General features: G+C 38.1%; 2 protein-coding genes across 3 annotated transcripts; one reads left to right on the top strand and one right to left on the bottom strand.

The window, feature by feature from the left end:
* Positions 1–254: 254 nt before the first annotated feature.
* LOC140035014 (serine carboxypeptidase-like 27) lies at positions 255–4,539 on the bottom strand. Its single transcript, XM_072074244.1, has 9 exons — positions 3,814–4,539; positions 3,630–3,725; positions 3,374–3,466; positions 3,202–3,287; positions 2,830–3,090; positions 1,697–1,824; positions 1,520–1,615; positions 1,062–1,167; positions 255–724 (listed from the first exon to the last, which is right to left on the bottom strand). Exons 1-9 carry the CDS (start codon positions 4,187–4,189, stop codon positions 581–583), a joined length of 1,386 nt encoding a protein of 461 aa, XP_071930345.1. The 5' UTR covers positions 4,190–4,539; the 3' UTR covers positions 255–580.
* Positions 4,540–13,753: 9,214 nt separating this feature from the next.
* On the top strand, positions 13,754–23,879 carry LOC113730811 (uncharacterized). Of its 2 annotated transcripts, none has more exons than XM_027255753.2 (4): positions 13,754–14,476; positions 15,199–16,066; positions 17,516–18,673; positions 20,711–23,879. In XM_027255753.2, the coding sequence occupies exons 1-4, from the start codon at positions 14,429–14,431 to the stop codon at positions 23,647–23,649; spliced, it is 5,013 nt and encodes a 1,670-aa protein (XP_027111554.2). In that variant the 5' UTR covers positions 13,754–14,428; the 3' UTR covers positions 23,650–23,879. The 2 variants fall into 2 exon arrangements, with proteins under 2 accessions (XP_027111554.2, XP_027111552.2); XM_027255751.2 differs by having other exon boundaries at positions 15,185–16,066.
* The last annotated feature ends 84 nt before the right edge of the window (positions 23,880–23,963 follow it).

Here is a 23,963-nt window from a genome sequence, read left to right as displayed (position 1 = left end):
GTCATCCACATGAAAAATTCCAGCACTTCTTTATTGTACAATGTCGTACACAAAGCAACTGTACAAAGAGCAGTGCCTTTATTCACCCCGCGCGGCACATCAGTCAACACAATTAAATTTGGAATGCACCGACTACAATACCAAGTACACCACCAGGCAAACTGCAGTCAAATCATATTTGTGTCAAATGCAGCCAAACTGGCGGTGACAATTCTTTCTGTGAGTTGCAGCAAGGTAGAATGTACAATGGAAACTGCTACACATGAAACAGAGAAGTAAATATTGAAATCAAGAGAAAACTGTTTACAGTTGAGAGCAGTAATTGTTCATCTTGTAGTACATGATAAGAGTATTTCTTTCATTTCATCTATACAACATATAATAATGTTTATTTGTATGAATTTTTGAATTTCCTCCAGAATATGATGAGCAAAAGAATTATTACTCTCTTCTGGACTGGAGGCAAGAATAGAGAGTTTCAAGAAATTCTCTCTCATTCCTTTGCCTTTCTCTATGCCTAATACATCAAGATTTCAACAAGCTCTCATCTGTGCCTTGTGTAGCCAAAGTAGCCAACCAGTCAAGAGCTGGGCATCGGCTCGTTTTCCAAGAATGATCTGAAAAGAATATAAGCTAGCCGAGGGCGATGAAGTGGCACCTCATGTCCTGCTCCAGTCACTGTGACAAAGATCAACCCTTTGTATACTTGACTCCATCCACCAACCTGTTATGAGAAAAGGATATATTATTTTGGGCATAACTCGAGACGATTCTTCTTAAACTTGTAACTTGGAAGTTTGTCTCGCTTTGGGAGTTAATCTTTCATTACATTTACGATTGTAATCTGAGTCAAGTACTATATATTCTTTCATATGGAGGGACGGAGGAGAGGAAACTAGGGCACTGTGTAAAGCAAACTTAATTCAACTCCATGATATGGCTGCAGTTTTCCAGGAATTGTTCAGAGCAACAGGCATCCAGTCAGGCATTGCCAGAAAGATGGAAAGCTAATCACAACCAGTTGCAGTGTGTCTAAGATAGTTTTCACTTGTATAACTCACCCTTTTGTTGTCATACCACGGATACCAGTTAGTAATAGTTGGAAGCTTCAGAGCATCGATTGAGTATCGAGTCGCAGTTATCGGAACTACTGAATCAGTATCCCCACTGGAAAGATAGAGAATACAAGGCTCTCTCAGATACAAATTATAAAATGATCCACCAAAAATAAGAAAGATCAGAATTTTGATAATGACATGGCAAGAATTATGATAAGCAAAAAAACAAAATGAAATAGTAGCAATGATGCACAGTTAGGCACGCAGATCTACACCTAACATGCAGCCAACTACCACTAATTCTTTCCAAACAGGACTAGTTGTGTCTCCTGAGTGCAAATAATTGAAGTGAAATTCCTTCTACTGTCTTGGAATCAAAGATTTCAGTTGGCTGAAGTAACCAAGAGCTACACGATGGGCAGAAAAATGCAACAGAAGGAAGGGAATCAACTAGGTCAAACCTGAATACCCATATCTTGAGACCAGCTGCCATTAGTCCTTGATAAATTGGAAGCACCGATAGAGGAGCATCTGCCCAGTAGATACCAACCGTATCACTGCAAAGGAATAATTCTTCCTATCAACACAGACATCAATGGTACAATTATCAAGAAGATTTGTTAATTTTGTCCACTCACCTGCATGTTTTCCATGGGTAAGGGATCCCAGTTGTGTTGGCGTGGAATGCCTCTTGAACTTCTGGGAGATTGAAGTAAACTGTGGAATGCCTTTCCGTGCACGGGTCGTATGCTCTGGGCATCCAGGGCTACGTAAAAGAGCAGAAGAGTAAGTTGTTTAAAAGAACAACAGATTACAAACTTTTAAGCGGGCAAGCAACTTCTGCCGTGCTAAAATTCTATATTCAGAGCTAGTATGTGATACTGCAAAACAAATCCTAATAGGGCACAACTATCTTACTGTCTGAGGCAAGGTTTCGTCCCTTCCATAGTCAATTTGTCCAACAACTTTGACCAAAAAAGTGAGGGTAGGAATTCCTATTTCTACTTGGTTGATATCAGATAATTATCAGGAAGTACAGCAGATGATAGATGTTTGAAAAGATTGGCTAATAGATACATGGCAAGATCTTATATAAGAGAGGACAAAATTGATAATTTGATATCCGCAGTGTAATGGTTTGAGATGAAGAGAGACCACTTATAGAAACTAGAATAACTGCGCAAATGTTTTGGCTATTTAAGGTTTGTCCAGTCATATCCTAACACAGGCCACAAGACAAAGTACAAACAGGTGATTGTCGTTTCCAGGTTGGAATGATGTTAGAAAACTGCTGCTAAGTATTGACGCCAACAAAAGAGAATAGTCCAGCATGCGACCGCTGACGAAAGATGTGTCCAAAAACAATTACTCACCAAGTAGGCACAAAGGATTCCATTATGTTCATTCAAATCAATGCTATATCGATGCAACAGGCAGATTCAAGCCATGACTAAATTCCCATCTAATACCTATTCATCGCACCATCTGAAGTCCACATTTTGTCTGAAATTTAAAAGACTTTCAGCCTCAAACTGCATAGCGATATGAAGCATGAATAGATGATAGGCAACCAAGAGGATATGAAAAATTTATCCCCAGATTGGCAGATTTTCAATTCCTACAGCTCTTTTTATTATTATTTGCATTATGTTTACAAACACTAAATCTTAACAACTTGCTTCGACGAATTTCACAGCAAAGGAAAGCTAGTGTAGACTAAATTTTGACAGGAACAAAAGTAAATATTAGAAGAATCAAGAAAGAAACTCACAAAGTGAACCCTAAATCTCCGTCGCAGGGATGAACTTGCATTGCAAGGAGGAGTATATATGCTATAAGGGTCAATGTTCCCCTGCTCCTTTTCGGCCTGAAGAAGAGACTTAACACAGTCATCTGACGGATGTGTAGAAGATCCCGTATCACAAGTTTCACGAAGAACCTTGTAGGTGGAATCCGAAATTAAACCGTGCGTCCACCAGTACTCAAATGTTCCAATGTAATCATGGTAGTCATCAGTAACAGCATTGCCCACCTACGTGAACAGTTTCAACATAAAGCGAATGAGTAGAAAGTCAAAAGAGAAATCAGAATTGAAGACCAGTAACCAAAAGCATGCGAACATAATTTTAATTTTCAGTAATACCATGAAGCCCTTGAAATTAATAACTGGATTCTCAATTCCTTTGTTTCTTTCATAGATAATCTGAGACAGCTGTGGAACATAATGTCCTGCATAAATAAATGGAAATTTGCTTTAGTAATTTTCTCAAACTGAAAATTTAATGGTGTCTGCAAATCATAAGGAAATCTTTGACCTGCATAACTTTCTCCAGCAATGTAAAATTCCCTATGCTTGTATTGAGGAAACCTTTCAAACCACTGAACTAGAAAGGTATATGCATCTTCGGCTACAAAATTTAATATACAAGATTAAAAACAGTCAAAAGTGTACGAGTTTAAGCCAAATGGGACAAAATGCAAACTTGTACTGTCAAAATTCTGCACAGAAGATTAATCAATAAGTAAAACACAGTAATCCAAATCAAATTCACGAGCTTTGGCTGGTCTCACCTGTTCTCTGGTCACCTGCGGTGTACAAATCGGATGATGTGTTTGAATATGAAAATCCGACACCAGCTGGTGATTCAACAAAAAGCAAATTCGCCACTGCCCAAAAAGAAAGTCACAATCTTGAAAACAAGAAATCAATTATGTTTGTAACTAACTGCAGGAAACCAAAACAAATGCAGCTTACATTTGTTCCAAGAATAAGGGTTGAAAAAAAGAGTCTTTCCATCAGGGTTAACGCGAAAAGGACCAATCTCTTCCGTAGCTCCATAAGCTACAGAGGAACAGCCTGGCCCTCCATTCAGCCACAGAAGTAGCGGCCTCGACTCAGGTGCTCTGCTTGCTGGCGACTCGATGAACCAGTAAAACAGAGCCCTCCCTGCTTTCTTATTTACAGTAACATAACCTGAATACTGATCGAAATCTACATTTGCAGGCTGCCCAGGTAAAGATTTAATCCTATCTCTTTCTTGATCTTGGTTAATCCGAGAATAACAAGTTCCAAAAAGAAGAAATAATGGTAAAACTACCACAAAGAATAATGTGAGGTAATGGCGTCCCATGAGGCAACCTATCAAAAAAGCTACTAAAAAATAACTCCAACCCAGAAACACAAATCCCAAAAGAATTCTGGGTTTCCAAGGAATTCTCTTGGGGATGTAGAATTCATGTGTTTTGCATTGAACCAGTGAGAGTAGTTGGGACCCTTTATAACGGTGACGATAATGTACTAATTAAAGATCCTGTGAATAAGCAGTAGAATATTAAAGGGCAGAACTAGACAATTTTGATGAACATGAATTTCCGAGTAAATTACTCATCAGGTTTTCAAGATAGTGCAACATAATATAAACCCCAAGACAAGACCAACTAGTAAGACAAGCGCACGAGAATATTCAGTAGAATGAAAATGACCCAACCAAGTCAGCAAAAGCAAGCCACCCAACCACAGACTAAAATACCGCTGCAAATTTTCTAGCCCCGAGTGTGACTCGTCTAAAGATTCCGATCCAACTAGAGAGATTCAAGAAGCGGAGGATTTTAATAATAGGGTTAATATCAGAAACCTCCCCTGAGGTTTCTTCTAATCACATCTAGTACCCCCCATGTTTTTGAAATCACACTTAGCACTCCTGGCAGTAGGATGTGACAGGTTGTCCTAATCAAAAGGTGAGAAATTACCCAAAAACCACCAACACCAGCAATTTTTTAAGCGGGGAAATGCTGGAAAACCAATGCTGCTGTAAACAAGCAAGGTATAATTCCCTTTGTACCAAATGCTCAAACTACTCTAAATGGTGGATCTCAAGCCGAAACTTCTGTTAGCATTAATACTGCTGCAATAGTGGCCTCTAACACTATTACCAGCAGTTTCTCTATGATGTTTTGAGAGTGCTAAAGGTTCCCCGCAATCCTTGCTTTTGGTATTTGAAGTAGTTTAGGTACTAGTCTTCTTAGCTCTCAGCAATACTGAAGTAATGTTAGCTTTTGTGGACAATTTTTTGATAAGTGGTGCAATGTGCATCTGATTTATATTTCCTGCCACTTATGGTGCTGTTTGACTAATCTTAGAGCTACTTGTGTATAGTTTTGTGCATTGCAATCCTCACCATCTAAACAACTAGTTGTAGATGGTGTTTTTGTTCAGAATTGGATTGCAATATAAGGCTTACGTATCATGTTACTAGACTGATCCAATGTAGTATCATGGACTATGTAATTAGTGGAGAAGGGGCAGGGACGGTTACTGCGGTTAAAGGTATTATAATTACTCGCTGTTGTTCTAGTGTTACAACGTGTACAAATGATGTTACACCGTGTGGGACGGTTACTGCTGTTAAAGGTAGTATAATTACTCGCTGTTGTTCTAGTGTTACAACGTGTACAAATGATGTTACACCGTGTGAGACGGTTACTGCTGTTAAAGGTAGTATAATTACTCGCTGTTGTTCTAGTGTTACAACGTGTACAAATGATGTTACACCGTGTGCAAAATGCACACAAGCTTCCGGAGTGCAACCGTTCCGGCCCCAGGTCCATAATTAGTTATGCATCTCTATATCGTCAAAATCTCTGATAATTAGTTATAACGTTCTTTTTATTACACTTTTACACCCTCAGCTTCTAAATTAATATCATATGCCTATTTATTTCTATTTTTATCTTCTAAAATTCACTAATCATTTTGGGCTTTGGGTAAAAGTGGAACAAAAATAAAGTCTCTCTCCTACAATTCATTTTTTACTACCATTTTCAAATAGAGGGGCTGACAAGATACCAAAGTTGTCATTCCAGGGGTGCTAAGTGTGATTTCAAAAACATGAAGGGTGCTATATGTGATTAGAAGAAACCTCAAGGGAGGTTTCTGATATTAACCCATTTTAATACGTGCTGAATAGGGCTGCAAACGAATCGAGCCGCTCGCGAGCGGGTCAAGCTCGAGTCGAACTCGAGATTAATCGAGCTCGAGTCGAGCTCGAGCCAGCTCGAGTCAAACTCGAGCTCGAACTCGAGCTCAGAATATTAAGCTCGTTAGCTCGCGAGCCGGCTCGCGAGCTTGAGTATATATATTTATATATATTTTTTATTTTTATTTAATAATAAAATTACGTATATTATATATAAATATATTTTAATTTTTTATTTTCATAGTGAAATTACGTATATATCCTTAATATTTTATTATTTATTCAGAAAAAAATATTATTTTTTTATTTTTTTAAAAATAAAATAATTTTTTTTTATTTTTTTCGAGCTCGAGCTCGAGCTCGGCTCGACTTGATTCGAGTCGAGCTCGAGCTCGAAAATTGCCAGCTCGTCGAGCTCGAGCTCGAGCTTGGTAAAATTTAGTCGAGACTCGGCTCGATTAGCTCAAAACTCGACTCGACTCGGCTCGTTTGCAGCCCTAGTGCTGAACTTTCATTCACGTTTTTGCAAAATTATTACATGCGCTTTTTCAGATCTTCCGAGCCAAACGAGCAATTGGGACAGGCTATCATTGGACGTGTCTGAACCAACCATTGACAATATTTTGTCTCTGGACTTTCTTTAATGAGTGTTGGCATGCCTCACTGGCAATGATTCAGCACAGCCCCTCACGTCGTAAGAAGTTACTACTATTAGTCAATTCTTGCAGGAAGAGGAGAATTAATTTGTTTGGAAAATGAATTATTTGCAAGCTTTATTCGCTTGCATTAGAAATTCATTTTTCAATCAATTTTTTTTATTTTATATATGTCACTTTAAAATTATAATAATTTTTAAAAAATTATTTCAAATAATTTACTATCCAAACACATTTGATATTAGTACTTCTCAAAAAAAAAAAAAACTTCAAACATTCTACCCCTTTTTTCACATTGGATGAAGTTTAACGAGTGCTTGATATTTCTTTTTTTTTTTTTTTGAAGGAGTACCTCGATATCATTTCCCTATTTTAGCCTAAAAAAAGAAAACAGTGAATGCAATTATTATCGTTTGCAGAATGTAGTTGTACATTCATTGCTTAAGGTGCCTCACCGTTGGAAAATTTAGGTGAGACAGAGTAGTGGGATTGCGTCGAGAGCCAAAGTTTACTTTGGCAGAAGAAAAAAAAAATGTTAAGTGACCATTCAACCTGTATGATTTTGACTATCATGTCTTGACTACTTTATTGTCCGACAAAATTTGACTTTAAATTCCGCCAGATAGTCTTTTACACATGGTTATACGAGATTCAAAGATCTGTTTTAATTAGCTTTACGAGTTGACGAACAACAAACCTATTCAATCATAGCTTTATTGGTTCGGAAATCAATCTCTAAAAAACGTTAATCAAGTCAATCTTTGACTAGATTTTATATCTTTAAGACTTTAACTAACAATTGATATGGCAGCCCTGTTTGACAAGTGAATTTTTTAAATATTTTTTTAAAACTTTACTGTAGAAGTTTTTAAAAAATTTTTTTGAAGTATGTAAACTTTTTAATATTTTGAAATGTATAGTTTAGAAACTTTGAAAAGTTTTTTGAGGTTATTGTAGTTAAAATTTTAAAAAAACTTGTAACAGATAAATTTGGCAAAAAATTTAGGTTCCAAACAGGATATTTGCAGCATATTGAGTGAATTCTTAGTATTTCTTTTCTTTTTTTCTTTATGACAAAAAAAATGTTGAAATGATTTCGATTTCGATCACTACAGAGAGGATAAGACACATAATTCTCAATTTCTTTAAAAATGTGATCTGTTCATGCCAACTCAATCGACATTAACGAAAAAAAAAAACTTAGTATGTGATTGTGTTCATACTAGCACATGGCGGCCCTAATTCATCTAAATTACCCTGAACTCGCATAATTTAAAAGGAAAAAAAAAAACAAGATAACACTACCATATTTATATTAGACTTCTTAGTGATGGGAAAATGATTGGTTAATTAATTATGTTTGATTTTATATTTTGGGGGCCTTTTCCGCTGATGGGTTGATGGGTGATTCCATCGGCAGGTTTCCAGGACTGCATTTGTCTGAACAGGTAAGAATTGAAAAGCATTGCACATGGGGGGAGTTTGTCTAGACACCGGTGCTTGTGAGTTGTGGTTGGCCTGCAAGAAATATCACATTCACTTCACATGTTTCCAAGTTTATTAAGTACTTAGTACTTAGCAACGTTGAATTCTGAATAGTGATATTCGCATCTCTTAACCTTCACCGCTTAGTAGCAGCGGGTCCAATGGGCTTGGCCCCTGTCGGGGTTTCTATCCCACATCAATTTTGGGAGGATTGGAATTTGGGTAGTTAAGTCACTGGGAGCAATTCAATAGTTGCCGGCTTTTGGGTTGACTTCTGGGATTAGGTTTAATTAATCAAATTTCGTTTCTCGAAAGAAGCATATTCGCATCTCTTAACGTTTGGAGGCAAGCTTTGAATGAGCCCCCACCCCCAATTCCTGTTGAATTCTTCCATATTTAATCAATCATATTTAAGTCAGTCTGTAAATCGTGGTACGTGCATTAACAAATGTAGCAGTTCATTACCTAACCACTTTTGATAGCGTGATAGTCCCCCAATCCCGTGGAGGACGGGTCCCATCGATCCACAAGAAATTATGCCGGGTTGTTGAGCTCGGGATTGAATCAGACCGTTTCACCCTAATGAGAGCTACACGACCACCCGAACAACCTGTCGGGGCACTTTGTCTTGCCCTTTTAGTTGCTACTAGATTCACTTTTCTTGTTTTTTGGTAAATATAATATAGTACTTAAGATTAACATAGTGGTTGACGACGTTGTTGTTTTTTTTGGTACGTTAAAAGTTGTGATAAACCTAAAACGAGCAAGGGCTAAACTCTTTTTTCTAGAGTTTTTTTTTTCCCTCTTTGGACACTTTAAATATGAATTCAGTTTGATGATTTAACGCGTAGAAACATATAATTTCATGGCACTAGTTGCATGGGGATAAACATAAATTGGACATAAAACAATCACATTATTTTCATTTTCAACTTCGGAGACTTACCATTTTTTTTTTTTTTGGCTTTCAATAAATTGTTTCGCTTACTATTCTCTCCGTTTCAAATTATTTGTTATACTTTAGAATTTCAACTTTTTAAAAATAGTAGTTTGATAGTGATGTTAGTGAATTTGTTTTTAGAGTTATCTTAGAAATATCAATTTTTAAATTTAAATTTAGTATAAAATATAAATAAATATAGAAATAACATTAAAAAAATAGACCAAAAGTAATGTAAAATGACTAAGACTTCCAATAAAGGCATAAAGCGGGAGCAGTTGTCTGCCAAATTTGTCATCTTGACTCTCTGACTTTAGAATGCGTCTCCCCATGGTTACAATACCCAGCTAATGTGGATCAGTCCTACAGGAACAAGGTTGGCCCAGAGCCTGTAGCCCAAAATAATGTTCTGAGATATTTTGTTGATTTGTCGAGCAACCAATCAAATCTCAAACCTTTTTTTTATTTTTTTTATTTTTTTGAGGTTATTTAGGCTGCAATTTGCTTTTGTTAGATATTTTGAGCGCAATTAGGCGGCCCTCAAACTCAAAGTTAGCGATGCCGAAAGCTTCCGAAGTCAGTAGTGAAGACTTTCACCTAACCATTTGGTTAATTTTTGTTTTTTACGGGCGGTAATGACAGTGGAGACGGCTATGGAGGTGAATGAGGGGGAAGAGATGGTGGCGGTACTGACTGGTGGTAGTAGCGGGGTGAAAGACGAGTATGCGGTAAGAAGATTTTGTTTAAATTTTTTTTATTTTAAATAACATATTATGGTAGACATGCTTATATTTATCTAATAAATCTAGTTGCTACATTAAAGGAAATATTTGTATTTAAAGAATCACGGAGAAAAAAAACGGGGACGCGAGGGAGTTATAATTTGATCTCAACCAGATAACTCTTTACGGATTGTGCAAGTTCTTTTTTCTATAATATATTGAGACCAATTTGTTATTATAATTAAGGAAAAATTAGAAATTTCAAAAAAGTGACACTGTATATTTATTTCCCACAATATTGCTCTCTCTTTACATATTGTATAGATATTTATTTAATGTATTTTTTTTGGTGTTATAATAAATATCTTCTAAGTTGTATTGCTATTTTGCATGTTAATAACTCCTCGACACTTATTCCTCGTAAAATGGTATTACCGTAATATTATGCATGAATTTAATAAAATCCACGTCCTATGTCTTGTGTACATGTGGTTTACCATATAAAATTGTTTACGCAACTTAAATATGCTATAACTTCGAAATAATGTCGAGGAGTTATCAAATTTACCATAATCAACTTCGTTTAATTCTTTCAGTCAATGTTCTCTCATTTACAATCGCCAAGCATTGTTTTTCTCTCGCCAATGATCCTTTTGAGTTTAGATTAATCAAATCCAGAGTCTAGCAAAAAATCTGTGTAATGAAGAATAATAATTAGTTAAAGAGCAGAGTGAAAGTGGGTGAAGACAGGACAGTATAGTGTTCTTTGTGGGTCAATTTGTGGGCCGAGGATGCAAGCATACAATTTGGATAGACAAAAGACTTTTTCGATACTGGCTCACATTATGGGCCAAAGAGATTCTTTTAAAAACCTAAAAACAGTACAACTATGGGCCTATCCTCTGTCTTGCCACAGCATTGTTAGTTTGTTACTCTCTCTCTCTCTCTCCTTTTTTTTTTTTTTTTTTGTTGAAGGGGAAAGAGACAAGAAAGACAAGGGCTTGGGGGGCATGCTTCGAAAAATAATTTAGTGCATGCCTTTGTCTATCCTATTTCACACCTTATAACATAAATCATTTAGGGTAAATCTTATATACACTTACAGTGTATACGTTATCATCATTAAATCCATGACATATGTGTAAAAAATTAAATTTTAAATTTATATAGTTATCATCTATCAAATGCTGTCAGCATATACATTATCAATGTGAAAGATTAATCCAACCATGAGTTTCTTGCTAAGGTCTTGCACAGGTGATGTGGTACCACATAATTATAACATCAACTCCAAAATATTTGATTGTTGAATCACCTTATTTTGATTCTTAATTTAGTTGGGAAGATCCATTCTTCGAATAAGTACAAGTTATAACAATATTTAGTTTGAAAGTAAATAGACAGCATCTAATCTAATTGAATGTACAAGTAAATGTTATGTTCGAATCGATTAAATTAACAAATGAGCCAAATGGCTAGAATCTAGAGGGTTTAATTAGCACTGGCGTTTGACTCAATGTTTCTGTGTTTGGGCTGAGGACTAAAACCTTGAGACGCAGAACATTGTAGGCTCATTGGAGCCCTAGGCCTATTGGCTAGAATGTCTAATAGAAATTTAGAACATGGGCAAATAAATTACCATGCATTAACAGTCACCTTATGTACTTTTTTTTTTTTTCCTTCCCAAAAAGCAGCTACCTTAGGTAAATGTTTACAAAAGAAAAATAACTACTTCATATATCCATTATATTTGAATGGAGTATTATTTGAATTATTATATTATTTTTCATGATGTGTTATATATTAAATAAAAAGATAATAACTAGTTGTAGAGACTAGTGGACAAGGGATCAAGCTTCTGCCCAGCAGACCGGACTCGCATCCTTGGTTGGTAGGTTTAGGGTAGGGAGGGAATAGGAGAGCGGCGGAGGTTAAAAAAAAAAATATATTTAAAAAATGTGTTTACGGTGTAATAGAAACAAAAGAGATGAGAAAAAATTTCCAACATCGGAATCAAACATAAAAGGATGTCCTTAAACGCTATTTTCTCAAATTGTATCCAAGTTTCGAACGAATATCCAATTAAGAGGATGAGCTATAAGCTATTGAAACCCCCCTAATTAAACGTCCATTATTTTTTTTTAAAAATTCGAGTTGGGTCAACGACAAAATTAGTCAACTTATGGGAAAGCTACCTGCCTAGAATGCCTGAGAGTAAACTAAACGAGAAAGAAAATCAGTAAGCGGCGGAGGCGTGAAATACGCACGTGAGCCCTACCTTGAAATTAGATCGCCAAACCAAGGTCATATCCGGTACAAAACCATAATGAGCCGAAAGGCAAAAGCAGTGAAGAAAAATGATAAAAGCTCAAACCAACTCCACCGTTTCACTTGTTCCTTTTTGCCGTGAACCCATTTGGTTCGAAACATTTATGATGTTCTCTCTTTTTTCTTTCTTTCTTTTTTTTTTTTACATGAATTGATTGTGTATTATAAGGCATTGAGGGTGGAGCTAGGGGGTTTTTTCAAAGTATAATTTAAATATAATAATACGTTAATTTTGGAGACTTGATTTATAGTGTTACTTGTAGATTTTCTAGTCACAAAATGCTCAAATACATACACCCAAAGGATCATATGGATATGGATTTTAAACCTTACACGAGCGAAGGAAATCAAATTATTCGATAAATTTTTTTATTAATTATAAAACAAACGGTTGCATTTAATGTCTGGAATGCCCTCATTTTAGCAGTGATAGCAAGGTAAATTCGTGTAATGGTAAATCGGCCTTGTTTGGATTACAACATTTCGTCGGAAAATTACGTTGTTTTCTGTGATCACATTTCCCTATTACCTTTTTCCCTCACATATATCAAATCGCTACAGTAATTTTTTCATGAAAAATCATGGAAAATGCAATCCAAACACAAAATTTAGCATTTGGAAAACGTTGTTGAGTGTGTTTGGACAGGAGATCATTTGTTTAAATATATTTATTTACATCACCATTATAATTTCTAATACACCTTTTTATCTTCTCAATTATCTTTTTATCTCACATGCATTACGTCATAAAAGGTGTTACCGTAAAAATATCTCAAATAATTTACAATCCAAACACACTTGTTGTTATTTGCATCTCATGTTTTGTTACTCGCACTTCCATCATTTGTTATATCATATAATTTAATAAATAAAAATTATATAATAAAATGATAGTAGGAATGTAAATAACAAAAAAAAAAAAGAGTATAAATAACATTTTCCCAAGCATTTTGCTAAATTATAGATTTCGTTTTTTGAGCTTTAAAGGGACCTGAATCTTACATAAATACTCCCTCCCTTTTTTTATAACTGACGTTTAAGAAATTTACTCTTAAGTACTTTTATCTGTCGTTCTACTATCCCCATGCAGCATTAATTATTTTTTTACAATTTTACCCTTTTATCTCTCTTTTTTAATATAAGGTTCTTAATTAGTTTGCATTACTTTTGGCCTAGTAAAACAGCACCATTTAATACTCTAGTGAGAGAAAATATGGGTGAATTGGATAATTAATGAGGGTACAAAAGGAAAGTAGTGTACAGATTTAAGCAATGAAAAACTTTTCTTAATTAGTGCGCAAAATCTTAAACGTCAATTATAAAAAAAGGGAGGGAGTATTTCTTTTATGTCGGTGGTGAAATGAGTTGTTGCGTTCAGGCATGCTCGCGCGGTCTGATCGAGTCGCGTTGTAAGAAGGCTTTTGGGAAAATTATACTAATAATTGATTTTCTGCGATTGTGGAAAAAGATGGTTAAATATATTATAAAAAGAAAGTAAAGAAATTCAGCGGACGTGAAAGACGAAATAAATTGTAGCACAATAAAGGCGTTGAGATACGTTCAGAAACACGCACGCGCGCCACGCACACAGAGTCACATACAGTCTCTCACATAGCAACCCCCCACCCTTCTTTTTTCTCTCTCATCCCAAAGCTTGTTGCCTCATTCTCTTTCTCTCTCATTCTTTCTCTCTCTAGAGAAGTGAAGGCTTTCTTTTCTTTGTCCCTTATCGCCTCACTCAGAAATCTCTCTTTCTCAGAGAGAAGAGGTAAAAGAAAAAAAAAAAGAAAAAAAAGAAAAAGGAAAGAGTTCTGGGCTTCAATGAATTTAACTGGAGGAACTCAGAGTTTGTAATTTTTTCAAGGCAAACCCTAACCCTAGTTGGGGAAAAAAATTGCTGTTACACCTGCCGCAGCAGCGGAGGTGGAGGGAGAAGTTGAAGAAAGATCTTGTGGTTGGAGAAGGATTGGGCGGGGGTGTATTGCGTGCGTGTGTGGCAGATGCGATTGAAGAGTGGAAGAGTCGTAGGAGGAAGAGGAATTGATGCCGCCGGAGCCATTGCCGTGGGATCGGAAGGACTTCTTCAAGGAGAGGAAGCACGAGAGGCAGGAGCCTTATCACCATCATCACCACCACCATCATCTGCACCCTACGGGTGGTGGTGGAGGAGGAGGAGGAGGGGGCTATGGGGGTGGGATAGGGGGATTTGGGGGTGGGCCAAGATGGAGGGAGCCGCCTCATCCCCATCCCCATCCCTATCACTATGCTTCGCCTCGCTGGGTTTCTGATTTCCGCTACAGACCACCTCCTGGTGAGTTTCTACTTTGCTTTTCTATTGTCCCGTGTCTGCTATTTTTCTTTTCAATTTTTGGATTTCCAGACCTTGGGTTGTGGTTCTCTGTGCTTTTGATGCCATTTTGGCTTTCCCTTCACTTGTGGGGGCGGTTGCAGTGAGTTTCAGTTGAGTTTTTTTTTTTCTTTTTGATAAATCAGTGGTTAAGGATCTGCAAGGTGTGAATTTTAGAAGTTTCGGGCGCTTGTAGGTGACTTAGGGGGTGGAACTTGTCTGTATCTGCTTATAGGTACAAAGATTAGTTAGGAACCATGGTAAGGAGTACTCTGTCAAATTTTGGGAATAAATTGGGCCGGGAAACCTGTTCTAGGGGAGTAGAGTTTGAAATAGATTTTTGGTAGTTAGATGCCGAAGTAGTTTTTATTTTTTCTGATACCCGTTTATTATCTAGTTTGCCATATTTGTAGGGCTTTAGATAGACTTTTGCTTTAAAATTTGGCAGATCTGAAGTTTTGATACTGATGTATTTGTATATTATTTGTCCATGACTGCTGTTTCGTAGATCTGTGGTTTTTGTTGATTGCCTTTGGGAATGCCTAATTTTGGCAGCGATGCTAATTTATCCTTATTTTTTTATTTGTGGTTGGAGGGTATATTCTTTGCTTGTGTTGATTTTTTGGTGCTTTCCTTTGCCCTGTTTTTGGGGTTTGAATTTTTTGGCTGAAGGTTATGGTAAGCAGGGTGGTAGACACCTTTATCCGGAAGAATCCAGTCACGGGTTTGTGCCATCTCGGCCCAGTGACAGGGTGTTTGAAGATGAAAACTGCCGGGCATCTGTGTCTGGAAAGTACAGTAGAAGCAACAGAGAAAGCAGGGGCCCTTTTGGGCAGAAGGACTGGAAAGGTCAATCGTGGGAGGCCACTCCATCACCCAATGCTCCTGGAAGACCACTTGAAACCAGCGATCAGCACAGGTCAGTGGATGAGATGCAAACATGCACTTCCTCCCACCCTCATTTGGACTCTGCAAACTCATGGGATCAATCTCACTTGAAAGATCAGCATGAGAAGAGCAGTGGGGTGGTAAATGCATTGGGCAGCTCTGGCCAGAGACTTGAAAGGGAGAATTCTCTAGGCTCAATGGATTGGAAGCCTCTGAAATGGACTCGCTCTGGAAGCTTGTCTTCACGGGGTTCTGGTTTCAGCCACTCAAGCAGCTCCAAAAGCATGGGAGCAGACTCCAATGAAATGAAGGCCGAGGTGCAGCCAAGCAATGTGACTCCTGTTCAATCTCCTTCCGGGAATGCTGCTACACCTGTTGCTGCTCCCGCTGCAGCCTACGAGACATCTGCTGGTGCATCTGAAGAGATGAGTTCACGCAAGAAACCACGCCTTGGTTGGGGTGAAGGGCTGGCAAAGTATGAGAAGAAAAAAGTTGAAGGTGTTGATGATACTACACTGAAGAACGGGACAATTATCTGTAGCAGCAGCAGAGAACCTTTGCATTTGCATTCCTCGCACCTGGCTGATAAAAGCCCTAGAATTACAGCATTTTCAGACTGTGCATCTCCAGCTACTCCCTCTTCTGTTGGTTGTAGTTCCTCACCAGGTAAATTTGAGGGTTTTTTGCTTAAGAAATATGTCCGCAAATGCCACTCTTTCTAGGTACTTTGAGTGTTCACTAAATGTCTTAGTTTCAGACTTGAGCACCTTATCTCCTTACACCCCATGATAGAGAGATCGATAGAGAGAGAGAAAATAAATGAGGATGCATTTGTGAACTTTAGGATCTGAGTATTGTCATTGTTAGGGAGAAGGGATTCTTCCAATCCATCTAAGTACAGTTCCATTAATCTCACTGTGGTGCTTGAGGATCGACTGGTTGTCATTATATTCTCTTAAAAGGCTAGCAATCTTCACTGACCGCTATGAGCAAAGTTAGGGAATTTCTTTACTTGCTTCTTGTGCTGCTTCTTGTGTTCTTCATTTAGCCTAGTACTTATTGTCTTTTATTTGTTTACCATGCAGCTAGTTTTCCCTCTTATCTTGAAATAGCATGAATATTTTAGCTAGTGTAGAATGGTTTTTACCCTTCTTAGAAATGGGATTCAGCCATCCTCTTCCAGTTGTGCCATGGAATTTTTATGCGGTATGATATTTTACTCTAAGCCCGTGCAGGATAGTTTGTGATCATGACAATTTGTGTGGATAGTTTATTATTTGTATAATTTTATTTGCTTGCATTATAAACACATTTTTCAACTGCCTTTTTGTCTCACATATATCATATCAAAAAGTGCTAGAGTGATAAAAAAAAATTATCCCAAATATATCCTATCCAAACACGCTCAATGTTTCTACAGCTAGTCTTCCATCAAGTTGAATTTCTCTGGGCTTTTTATTCTAATTTTCAATTTTTACTTGGATAGTTGGCCAGCTGAAACATTTGTAATGCGGTGTTATCTTTCTTTTTTTTTTCTCCTATTATTAGTGAATTGTTAAAGCTTGGCCTTTGATGGTATTGAAAATGAAGATGCTTTGCATTGAGAACTGCATTTAGGACATTTATTGAGCTGCATAATGAAGATTTTGGTTCAGTTGGACAGTAGGCCTGAGTCAATATGGATATGAGAGTGTTTTTGAAATTGCTTTAAAATAAACTAAACTAGTTCACATTGCTAAATGGTTTTTAATTTGAAGATCTTGTACCATGCTTCGTGGCCATTTAAGCAAATTATTTTGCTGTCACACTTTGGTTCTAACCATAAATCAATCATAGCACTATGAAATTGTTGACGGGTTTTGGCAGTGAATGCTGGTTCTTATAATTCAATTGCAAGACATATTGGTCATACATGGTCTTTAGCTTGACAAAAATCATCAAGTTCTAGCTGTGCTTTGTTATTGAATTGGGAATAATTATACAATTCTGTATATAGATTCTAATTGGCATAAGTAGGGTTTGTATGTAGTTGTTCGACCTAATATTCTCTTAAAATAGTGCATTTGAGAACTTCATATTTAATATTTTAAAGTTTTGCCTTCTTGTAACTAGCAGGTCTTGAGGAGAAGCAGTTCATCAAAGCGCCGAGTGTTGATAATGAGGCTACTAATTTAAGTCCCAGTATTGTGTCTCAGGACCATCGGGACCATATTGAAGGGGCAACTTTTGACTTGGAGAATTTGGACCTTGCTGAGAGCGGTCATTTCAACTCTGCGATCAATGAGTTGCTCCTATCTGATGACCTGATCTCTGTAGATTCTGGCTTCGTTAAATCGACTGCAATTAACAAGTTGTTGGTGTGGAAAGGTGATGTTCTAAGGAAGCTGGAGATGACCGAGTCTGAGATTGATAGGCTTGAAGGTGAGTTGAAGACATTGGCATCCATACCTGAAAGCAGCTGTCATCATCCAGCTGTTTCCAGCTCCCTGCCTATGGATTGTTTTTCAAAACCTGCTGAAGAACAAGATGTTACGTCCAGTATTTCTCATAGCCCTGCCCTGTTGGATCTTGGATCATCTGGGCACAATGATGCAGAGAAAATGCCTAATGTGCTGGTGGATGACCATACCGAGGTCAAAGATGAGGATGTAGATAGTCCAGGTAGTGCAACTTCTAAATTTGTTGAAGTCGTCTCTTCAGGGAAAGATGCGTCTCCATCTGAACTAGGCAATGAGCCAGGCATTGATAGTGTATGTATCTCAAATACAGATTGTGCTATGTCAAAAAACCTGGAATTAAGGTATGTTGGTAATGGGGTGCATGAGGACAATGGAGGAGAAAATTTTCAACTGGTTGCTAGTTGTTCTCCGACTCATTTGGATGAAATTAGCTTATGTGATGATAAAGAGCTTAAGTTATGTGAATCAATATTTGCTTCCAACAAAGAGTCTGCAAGTAGAGCTGCTGAAGTATTTAATAAGTTATTGCCAGCTGATCTTTGTAAGTTTGATATCTCGGGTGTTTGTTCTTTGAAAAGCAATCCCATGGTTAAGGAAAATTTTCTGAGGAGAAAGCGTTTCCAGCAATTCAAGGAAAGATGTATTGCTCTCAAGTATAGGGCCCTTCAGCATCTTTGGAAGGCAGATGTTTGCTCCCTTTCTATGAGGAGATTTCGTGTGAAGTCTCATAAAAAGCTGGATCTAAGCTTGCGCACGGTGCTGAACAGCTCCCAGAAGCATCGTTCATCATTTCGTTCTCGATTGTCTTCACATGGTAAGCAATTTTTTAACTTGGTTATGTGTGCTTTTGAAGTCTACTAGTATCTGATTATGAACATGCCCATGCCAGACTGCAATACCTGAAAAATTTGTGTTGGTGTTACAATTTGGCTGAAGCTGTGCTTTGGATAGAAAATTTAAGTTTCATTTGTACTTTGAACCAATTTAATTTCTAAAACTACAAGTGGTTACAAACTTGGGATTAATTTGGCCTTGTGCAAATCTAAATCTGGCCAAACTGGTTGAAAATCAAGTTGTTTTGAGTTCAGCGCCCCTATAAAATAAATTTTCTGCTGCTTTATTGCAAAAATTTGAACTGTTAATAAGTAAAGTCATAAGGAAAATTAATGTTTAAAATTTAAAAAGTGGTTTGCAGTCTGATTTAAGAAAAGAAAGCCACAGACGGTGGTACCATGTGGATTTTGTTTTTGCAATATCGGACCTGAAGGTATGATAATGTTTATTTTACATTGTAAGGCAAGGAGCTTGCATGTGGTTTTATATTTACACTTGATGTTCAGAGTTATGAAATATGTTGTGATTTTGTTGCATTCCTCTGGTACTTGTTTTTATAATGTCTCTGCCCCCATGACTAAGAATCAATATTTTGCTCCCAATTTTTCTGCTTTTGTTGTTGAGTTAGATTCTCGAGTTTCTTCTTCTACATTGTGGACACAATAGGGGACATGGAAAGAGTAGAAAAGGGATCTTCATTATTGGTGTAGTTGGACTTTACTTAACCTGGGCTTAGTGTACAATTTGCTTTTGATTGCCTTCATGTGTTAAGAGTAGTTAGCCGAGGCATGCTGGCAGGTTGTGGATGTGTTGCCTCTGCAGATATCGACATGGTGGTTCTAACTGTCAGATACTTTTTTGTAGCTTTGGATGTCTTGTTTCTTGTCACCGGGTGCATGAATCGTTTTGAGATATATAGTTATTTAGACGGTTAATAAGCTTGAGTCTGGAGCTATTATTTGTTGTGGAACTTATGAAGTGGTATCCCTTATTGGTTAGGGATGTGGCAGACGCGATTAACATTGGCATCACAGAATCTCTATTAATTGTTGTATGGTTATTGTAGGTGTGAGGCTTTGAATCTTTTGGTTCTTCTTCCTTATTTGTGATAGTTTGTCTATTTGTGAGTACATGTGATGCTATGTACTAGTTTGACTGGATTTAAGTTTGCTTCAAGTGTTGGGATGGAGTGGTGAAACTATATGCACCTTTTATGATCATAATCTCAGTATATTTGACTGACCTGTAAGGCTGGTGGATTGGGTGTTTGATGGTGTTGGAATTGTAGACAGATTTGGTAAGAAATGGCCTTTCGACTTGGTGTAAGATTTGATTAAGAAATGTAGTAATTGTGGGGATGGTGAATAATAAGCTTTTGATACCTTTTTGTTGTTTAGATTCTGTTATTAATTGCACTACCTCGCTTCCATGCAAAGGAATGCAAAGGAATCGGGAGGATTTAGTAGGCTGTTACTGTCTAAGTTAGGGAGGATTCCTGTATATTGCGCCCTTGCTTTGTTAGTTTTTGTATTTGCTTTGGTGTACTGCTGACTGATGGGAGATTGGACCCAAAAAACTGTTGAGTCGTGCCTGGTTAAGGAAACGTGGTAATGTTAATGTGCTTAAGCATACAGACTTTTATTTGTTTTAGTGTATAAGTTATGCATGCCTGGTTAAGGAAATGTGGTAATGTTAATGTGCTCAAGCATACTAAAATTTAGAAAGAAGGGAAAGGAGGCTTGTTCTTTGCAATATAGGTTTCTTTGATGAATAAAATACACGTGGGCCCTTTTCTAAGGTTTTGCTGTATTGATTGATGTGTGCACCTTTTATAACGTATCTTTAGGCATGGTATACCTTGACTCTTGGAAAGCTACAGGTAGATGCAAAGAAAATAATAATTTTGTTTCTTGTGTACACTTATTTTATCTTCTCTACGAGATCTGGCATAAGCAATACAGATGGAAATGTGTATTTTTGTGTTGATTTTTGTGCCCATGCTTTATTGTTCTTGCAGATGGAAATGTAAGTTCCGGGTCCAATACAGTGATGATGAATTTTATAAGCAAGTTACTTTCAGATTCCCAGGTCAAACCCTGCAGGGATACTTTGAAGATGCCTGCTATGATCTTGGATAAGAAGGAGAAGATGATATCAAGGTTCATTTCCAGTAATGGTTTGGTGGAAGATCCTAGTGCTGTTGAGAAAGAAAGGTCTATGATCAACCCATGGACATCTGAAGAGAAGGAAATGTTCATGGATATGCTTGCCGTACATGGCAAAGACTTCACTAAGATAGCTTCTTTTCTTGTTCACAAAACAACAGCAGATTGCGTTGAGTTTTACTACAAGAATCACAAGTCTGATTGTTTCAAGAAAACCAAGAAGCATCCTGAATATCCAAAGCAAGGCAAAAGTTACACTGCTAATAATTACCTGGTTGCATCGGGGAAAAGGTGGCATTGTGAGGCTAATGCTGCGTCACTGGATATTCTTGGAGCAGCTTCAGCAATTGCAGCTAATGTTGATCATGGCATGGAAATCCAACAGACACCTACTTCAAAATACTTGCTTGGTAGGTCTAGCGATTATAAATCATCAAAAGGAGATAATGGTCTTTTAGAAAGGCCGAGCAGTCTTGATGCAGATAACAATGAGAGAGAAACTGTAGCTGCTGATGTTTTGGCTGGCATCTGTGGTTCGTTATCATCAGAAGCCATGAGTTCTTGCATTACAAGTGCTGTTGACCCTGGAGAGGGATACCGTGAATGGAAATACAGCAGAGTGGGTTCATCAAGCAGGTTGCCATTGACCCCAGAAGCTATGCAGAATGGTGATGAGGAAACTTGTTCTGATGAAAGTTGTGGGGAGATGGATCCTACTGATTGGACTGATGAAGAGAAGGCTATCTTCATTCAAGCTGTGTCATCTTATGGCAAGGATTTCGCTATGATCTCTAGGTATGTCAGCACTCGGTCAAGGGAGCAGTGCAAGGTTTTCTTCAGCAAGGCCCGTAAATGCCTGGGATTAGACATGATAAGCCCAGGACCTGGCAATGTGGTTAGACGTGATGCTAGTGGTGGCAGTGACACTGATGACGTGGGTGTTGTGGAAACTGGTTCGATCACATGCAGTGAGAAATCAGGAGTCAAATTGGAAGTAGACTTGCCATGTCCTGAAGTAAAGTTGAACATTGAGCCTGATTCCGCAGGATTAGCCAATGTCAATCCTGACCTGAACCGATTGGAGGAAATTAGCGGGACAGGAGATCGGGCTGCTGTCGAAGCTGGACTTCAGTCAAAGAATTTGACTGATGACTCAGAGATGGAGGAAAAGCCAGAGCAGGAAGCTGATGGGAGTGGCGATATCCAATCTGTTCCTAGTGGTGAGGTGGAGCAAGGAACTGCTGTTACAACCACAGGAGTTGGAGATACCTCTGACAGTGCTAATACATTAGATACTCAAATTCATAGTGGAGCTTTGGAGAAGCGGGATGAGCACCTTGATGCAGAGATGGAAGGGCTAAGCCCAGTGTCATGGGAAAGTAGCATAAATGATAGAAAGGAGAAAGATGATGCGAATCAGAAAGATGTGAATGGCATGGACCAAGATTTGAAGTCTACTCCACATGGTGATATATCTGGGGACCGGCAGATTGGTGTGTTGGAAACTGATTCTGCGGGAAAGCCTTGTGTTGGCCCAATCGAGCAGAATGGTTTTCCAGCTCCCATGAAGTCAGTACCTCAGTCATGTGCTGTAAAATGTCAGACTCCTAATGAGGCTACATTATCAGCCCTTGAGGTGGTGAAGATTAGTGGCGAGCAGGGTCATCAAGTTACTAGGGTTGGAGAGAAGCTCCGTTCTGGAAGTTCCTTGCTGGGAAGTGTTGATCCCTGCCATATCCTTAAAGGCTATCCATTACCACCCTCGACAACTAGGGAGGTGAATGGCAACAGCAGTTGCAGAAGATCTGCTACCCCTCAAAGCATCCCAAAGTTGGGCAATAATTTCCATCGTGATTGCCATTTGGCTCGTGATTCTTACCTTCAAAAGTGCAATGGTGTGAAACATTATAGTTCAATAGCTGAACTTCCATTCAAATTTCGGGAACAGTCCAGGGATACTAATCCTGACCATCAGTCGGGCAGTCCGTCAGATGTCGAAAAACCTCGCAGGAATGGTGATGTGAAATTATTTGGTCAAATTCTTACAAAGCCTTCGTATCAGCCAAAATCAAGTTCTAGTAGACAACAAAATGGAGGTAATGAGAATCAGCAATCCAAGATTGGCAAGCCACTTGGCACAAAATTTGCCAGTGATCAAGCTATTGGTGGAAATTTATCTCAGACGAAGTTGGATCGCAATAACCTTCTGGGTACTGAGAACCTTCCTGTGAGGAGTTTTGGATATTGGGATGGGAGTAGAATTCAAACTGGACTCCATTCCTTGCCTGATTCTGCCATGCTACTGGCAAAGTATCCTGCTGCATTTGGAAATTATGTATTGCCTTCGTCCAAATTGGAGCAGCTGCCAGTACATGGAGTGAACAATGGTGAACGGAATCTGAATGGATCAGCTGTGTTTCCAGCTAGAGAAATTGGTAGTAGTAATGCTGCTGCTGCTGCTGCTGCTGATTATCAAGCTTATAGGAGTCGAGAACTGCAGCCTTTTACTCTTGATATGAAGCAGCGGCAAGATGCGGTGCTGTCAGAGATGCACAGAAGGAATGGCTTTGATGTAGTCTCGGGGATGCAACAAGCAGCAAGAGGATTGGTTGGGATAAACGTTGTTAGTAGAGCAGGGATTCTGGTTGGAGGTCAGTGTACAGGGGTTTCAGATCCAGTAGCAGCAATCAAAATGCACTATTCTAAGGCTGAGCAATTAAATGGTGGGCAAACTGCGAGCATCATTAGAGAGGATGATTCTTGGAGAGGTAAGGGGAGCATAGGCAGGTAGTAGTGCAGAATGGGCCTTTCATGGGGGAGGCCCTCAGTGGCAAATTTATCTTTTTTTTTTTGCCGCATTGTATAATAGTTTTGGGTAACTTCAATTCAGTAATGATAGGGCAGTTGGGGCGGGGTTCAGGACCGTCTTTTTGTCAACAGAATTTTAGGTGCTTGTAATATTTGCAGCAGCTTGTATTTGTTGTATTTGATGAAAATACAGAAATAATCTGTTCAAAGGTATGGGAGGAGGTAGTTCAGTTTTTGATGCTTTTTTTTGTTTTTTTTTTTGGGTCTTCCCCTGAAATGTCTGGTTAATTGGTTGGT

This window comes from Coffea arabica, chromosome 2c (assembly GCF_036785885.1).
Source record: "Coffea arabica cultivar ET-39 chromosome 2c, Coffea Arabica ET-39 HiFi, whole genome shotgun sequence".
Lineage (NCBI taxonomy): Eukaryota > Viridiplantae > Streptophyta > Magnoliopsida > Gentianales > Rubiaceae > Coffea > Coffea arabica.
Note: the sequence above shows the minus strand (reverse complement) of the source record. Positions and strands in the feature narration are given on the sequence as shown.